Source organism: Condylostylus longicornis, unplaced genomic scaffold (genome assembly GCF_029603195.1).
Source record: "Condylostylus longicornis isolate FDR11 unplaced genomic scaffold, ASM2960319v2 ptg000016l, whole genome shotgun sequence".
NCBI classification, from domain to species: domain Eukaryota; kingdom Metazoa; phylum Arthropoda; class Insecta; order Diptera; family Dolichopodidae; genus Condylostylus; species Condylostylus longicornis.
Genome location: NW_026577985.1, coordinates 4,028,345 through 4,034,357, shown reverse-complemented (window position 1 = coordinate 4,034,357; position 6,013 = coordinate 4,028,345). Strand labels below are relative to the sequence as shown.

The 6,013-nt window shown below is 29.6% G+C and overlaps 2 protein-coding genes across 2 annotated transcripts; one reads left to right on the top strand and one right to left on the bottom strand.

Annotated features, from left to right (window-relative positions):
- Positions 1-1,664: 1,664 nt before the first annotated feature.
- On the top strand, positions 1,665-3,763 carry LOC129605885 (N-acetylgalactosaminyltransferase 6-like). The gene is made up of 3 exons (XM_055515883.1): positions 1,665-2,221; positions 2,282-3,044; positions 3,106-3,763. Exons 1-3 carry the CDS (start codon positions 1,665-1,667, stop codon positions 3,730-3,732), a joined length of 1,947 nt encoding a protein of 648 aa, XP_055371858.1. The 3' UTR covers positions 3,733-3,763.
- Positions 3,764-4,250: 487 nt separating this feature from the next.
- LOC129605945 (ATP-dependent (S)-NAD(P)H-hydrate dehydratase) lies at positions 4,251-5,662 on the bottom strand. The gene is made up of 3 exons (XM_055515980.1): positions 5,432-5,662; positions 5,244-5,354; positions 4,251-5,187 (listed from the first exon to the last, which is right to left on the bottom strand). Exons 1-3 carry the CDS (start codon positions 5,610-5,612, stop codon positions 4,487-4,489), a joined length of 993 nt encoding a protein of 330 aa, XP_055371955.1. The 5' UTR covers positions 5,613-5,662; the 3' UTR covers positions 4,251-4,486.
- Positions 5,663-6,013: the final 351 nt, after the last annotated feature.

Genomic DNA, 6,013 nt, shown 5'->3' with positions numbered 1-6,013 from the left:
TTCAATTTAAAAATATTGGCCATATAAAATAATTTGTTTATTTTATGTCTAAATAGAACCCTATTGAAAGAGTGATTGTAACTGCGGAGATAAGGTGTCTATAGCTCATCAAAATTGCCATTAACTTAGTCTTTTTAAAAAGTGGACTTATATCACTTTAAAAAAAATCAGCTGTTATGTATGTACGAAAAGAAATCGTTATAAAGTAGCGGAGCTATACGCAACACATGTTATACAAGATTAGATCTTGGATGATCTATTGATTATCCATGATAAATAAATACTAATGGTTTACCGTATAATTTGCAAAACTACTTATGGCGCAAAACTAATAAAAATTGGGTCTGATTATATAAGGTCTGGGATAAAACATGAAGAAACTTTAAAAAGTGAAATAATGACATAATTTTTTTCCAAAAAATTCATTTAAAACAGTAAATAAACCAGACGGAAAACTTTAAAAAAAACTTTTGAAAACTATAAAAAAACTTTTGAAAACTTTATAAATCTGTGATAAACGTCAAATTTCAAAGTGTTTATCAAACATTAACAGCAAATACGTTTTGGTAATACCAAAAAACCGAAAATTTTGATTTTAGATTATAAAACTGTGAAACTTACACAAAACAATTTTTGAACCCATTTTGGTTATTTTATTTTATTTTTAATTGAATGACAAAAAGTTATTGTTGAAGAAAATTTTTTTTTTTTTTTCAAAAATAAAACCTTCAGACATAACTAACAAAAACATATGTTTGACAGCGGTAAGATTTTAAAAGTTCTTAAAACACTAAATTTTACTTTACAAAACTTGAAAAAACTTTAAGCATTAAGAAAATGAGAATGTCATCATTTTCTCTCGTTTTTGTTCAAAAAGTATTATCCCAGAAAACTTTATAAAGTTTTTAAAGGTTTTTAAAAACTTTCTGATGCCAGACAGATCCATTCACGTTACAACTTCATATAAAATAGCAAATACATTAAAAATTAAAAAGTTGTAATATAATCATAGACTTCAAGAGCCATTTTTCCCTCCTCTTTAATTTAACTGTAAATATTTGAATTACAAAAGACTTAAGTGGTACGTTAAACTGTCAACAACCAGAATCCTTTAAATTATGTTCTATTGTGTAGTTATTTCATTTACTCAATAATGGTTCAAATAGTGAATCTATATTAAAAGATACCTTATATATGTACATATACGTATACATATGTACTCGTACATATGTACATATCTACATATATTATATGTTTTACTTTATACAAAAAACTTGATTTCATATTTTTTTTATATTGAAATATACTCGTATATTTATTTATTATATACATTTGATATTATGTTATTAAATTATATTTTATTATAAAAATATAAATTTACAAACTTTGCTGTTCGTGAATTTTAAAAATGGTATATAAAATTGCTCTCAAACTTTGGCTATTTAGTAGCAAAGAGCAATTAGAGCTTTCATAAGCTAAATTAAGTAGTTGTGGAAATATATTCTTATTCAGTAATTAAGCATAAATTCGTAAGCAGTTTTTCAAGTAATGTGATATTTAATATTGGGAAAAAAATTCCTTTATTTATCTTCGATTTGGCATTTTCTGTAAGATTTGCGCAATACTCACATTTTGAAGCTATAATTTTATAAAAATTCGTTATCATGTTAATTGATGTAGATAGACACATTAGTATAATTAGAAAGCGCAAAACCGTAAATTTAACGAATTTCTTAATAACAATATTAATTCTTATAACTATTGCACTGATTATCTCAAGTTGGACCATATTACGACAAACATCGGAACTTTTACATGTAAATAGATTAGATAAATGGAGTCGAATTGATATAGTAGGAAGACAAGAAGCTCGTATTGCTGATATAAAAAATTTTAATCAAATTTTAATTGAAGTCGAAGAAAGTTTGGAAGTTACTAAAAATTTTCTAGTGAATGTTCATAATATTGAAAGTGCAAAGAAAGCAAGACTTTTACCAATAATTCAGGAAGATGATGGGTTGGAAAAAATAGATTGGCACGATAGAAATTATATGGAGAAAGAGAAACTTAAAGTCGGTATAGGTGAACAAGGACGACCTGCTTACCTTATGTCTTATGAGGCCGAAAGTGAAAAATTATTATTTAACGAAAATGGTTTTAACGGCTTATTAAGTGATAAAATTTCTCTAAATAGATCAGTGCCAGATATTCGTTATGAAGGGTATTCAAATATATTTTTTATATTTGAAATAAATATTGCAATTTTTATTTTAATTTTTAGTTGCAACTCAAAAAAATATCTTGCAGAATTGCCGTCGGTCAGTATAATTATAGTATTTTATAATGAGCATTGGAGTACATTACTTCGATCTGTATATAGCTGCCTAAATCATTCTCCACAGCATTTAATCAAAGAAATAATTTTGGTAGATGACGGCAGTGACAAAGTGTTTTTAGGAAAGCAATTGGATGATTTTATAGCTGAAAAATTACCTAAAGTTCAGGTAATACACCTTCAAGAACGAAGTGGGTTAATTTTAGCACGTTTAGCTGGAGCAAAGCAAGCAACAGCAGAAGTTTTAATATTTTTAGACTCACATATTGAAACTAATTACAATTGGTTACCTCCACTATTAGAACCTATTGCACTAAATCCAAAGACATGCACATGTCCTATAATTGATGTAATAGATTATACAACTTTTGAATATAGGGCGCACGACCAGGGTGTCCGAGGAGCTTTTGATTGGCATTTTTCCTATAAAAGGTTACCGTTACTACCAGAAGATTTACTGGATCGAACTAGGCCATTTGATAATCCGATAATGGCTGGTGGGCTATTTGCGATAAATAGAGATTTTTTCTGGGAGCTCGGTGGCTATGATGAGGGTTTAGATATTTGGGGCGGAGAGCAATATGAATTGAGTTTTAAAATTTGGATGTGTGGTGGTAAAATTGTTGATACACCTTGTTCAAGAGTTGGTCATATATATAGAGATGTGGTTCCTTTTAAGAATCCAAGATCTAATGATTATCTTCATAAGGTAATCAAAGTATATTATGTATGTGAATATTTTGAAATTTATATTACAAATACACTCATAGAATTTTAAGCGTGTGGCAGAAGTATGGATGGATGAATATGCCAAATTTATTTATGATCGTGATCCTGAAAGATACAACAAACTCGACGCTGGTGATTTAACAAAGCAGAAAAGAATTAGAGCAAATCTGAAGTGCAAATCTTTTAAATGGTTTATAGAAGAGGTTGCATTTGATTTACCGATGCATTATCCCCCCATTGAACCACCAGACTTTGCACATGGTGCAATACAAAGTTACTCTTATCCGAATTTGTGCCTTGATACTTTAAATGCTAGATTTAACGAGCAGGTTGGATTAAGTTTCTGTACACAAAATCTTACACATCCTCCTGGTAATCAAAACTGGGCTTTAAGTTGGCATGAAGACATACGCCTCCGTGATAAAACTGAGTGCTTAGATGTTTCGCAGAGTGTTGAAAACTCCCCTGTAGTCCTATATCCGTGCCATGATACACAGGGTAATCAATTATGGCATTACGAATTAAAATCAAAGTGGCTTGTACAAGGTGAAAATAAGCGATGTTTAGAAGCGGAACCAAATCTCAAGAAGGTTTACGTTAATGACTGCGATGAATCGAATTTGAATATGAAATGGAACATTGGATATGTTAATTTGACTGCGTTTTAAATTTACAATTATTACAATGGTAATATGGTTATCAAAGGGCGCTGTAATTTTTATTTATAATATATAAATATAATAATGTTAAATATAACCATTTATTTTATTACCAGTAGTTATATCGTCGGTTTAAAAGAACAATTAAATATCTGCAAAATGGGCTGTTTTGACTTATTCTGCATAAAAAATGTTATAAACATATTGTTTCCTTTGAAAAAACTGATATGCTTACTGGCGCTTTTATTTGCAAATTTTCGCAAAAAAGTTCTTACTGTGTGTTCATTAACTAATTAAAAGTTAAGCCACGACTTATAATTTATGATTTCTGCAAATGTAAGCTTTAGTAGATAATCAATTTCGCTTTTGAGTCGATGATTTCTATTGCTTCACGTCAGTGCTCGAAGTGAGGCGGGATGGAGTGGGATGCCATCCCAGAACTTTTAAATAATAGGAAATCCGTCCTACTACTTAATAGGAGAGAAAAATGCGTTCCGGAACATGTTTTTTAAAATTTAAAAAAATAATTGGTTTTACGATATTAATTATATTTAACGTTTAAAAATTTTACTTCTATTTTAATTTCTTTGCTTTATTGTTTTTTTTTAAATTTTCTTTCAATAAAGTACAAATTTTTGAAATTGAAAATAGAAATGGCTTAGCTTCAGTTCGTTTCAGTACGCTTAATAAACATAATAATGTTTAAAAATTCTGGGCCACCACCTATTTATATTCAATTTTTAACGTGCATCACTTATTACGTTCAGACCCCTAATTCTGGAGGCTCAAAATAATCATCAAATACATTATGAATTTCTTTAATCATATCTGAAGCTAAAACGCTTCTACCAAATTTTTGAAATGCGTATGAGTTACTTTGTTTTATTAAATAACTGGCTGCTGATATAGCTAATAGTTCTGGGTTTTGCTCTTCAGATTCTAATGCCCAATGATAAAACGTAGCTAAAGCCCCGGCTAGTAAATCACCTTGTCCACCGCAACGGCGACCGGAACCACCGGGCGGTAATTCAAATTTTTCATTTGTTTTTGGCATATATATTCTATCATTCCGCCCTTTTTCCAAAATAGTTACACCAGTTCCAAAAAGTTTTATACGATTCGGAATCAATTCCCGTTCGCTACCGAATAACCTTGAAAATTCAATAGCATTGGGCGTTAGTATAACTTTATCATAATTTTTTATTAAATCATTATGTTGTTGTATCAAATGAAGTCCGTCAGCATCGATTACTAGAGGTTTAGATGCTTTCCGAGCAAATCTAATTATTTGTGCAACAGTTTGCATTACGTTTCTGTCACGTCCTAATCCTGGACCTACTACCAAAACATGTAACCTTTCCAACCATGGTTCAATTTGATCCAAAGCATTCTCAGAATCCAATAGTGGATGAACTATAAGCTCTGGACTATAAGATTTTATAACAGGTGCTGCAGAATGTTGACCTGAAATTTTTATTTATAATAATTGTTCATTCAAAAGGTAAAAGTAAATAAGTTACAAAATATATGAACAAGGTCAGCACCAACTCTTAAAGCACTTATAGCAGCAAAAAATGGTGCTCCTGTGTATTCTAAAGAACCACCTATCACTCCAATTCTTCCAGCTTGCCCTACAAATATAACTTTTTTTAATTTTGTACATATGTATGCATGTGTACATGATCACATATACAAATTATTACGATACCTTTATGTTTATCATCATTTAATCTTGGAACAATACGTTTTATGCTTTCTAACAATGACTTAATTTCAATTGTGTTTTCCTGCATTATTCCTGAGTAATACTTTATAGCAAAACTTTTTTTAAAAAAATTCTTCGAAATATTATAAACCGGCGAATAATTTAATGTTAAATATTTTGACATTTTAGTTATTATGGTGAATACATGAGAGTTATTTTTAATACATACTCTTAGTGTGGACGTTTTGCAATTTTTTCTTTACTGAAGCTGATTTGATAGTATGTATGTATATCACGGCTGACAGAAATCATTTTTGTTATGTCAAGATGTGAATACATATTAGAAGTTAACAGCCTGATCGTGTATGTCGTTTTTTTACTCACTTTTTATTTACTTTCAAATCAGAATTCTCAGTATTTTCTAATAGATATTTTACTTTTCCAATAAGATTGTCCATTTCTCCAATTGGATTTTTTGCTTAAATTATCGACTGAAAGTTTCCCTTTCAAAAACAAAGTGAATAAATTTTGTATGCATTTTAGAAAAAAACGAGATACGTAATATCAAATAGATCTTCTCACCCG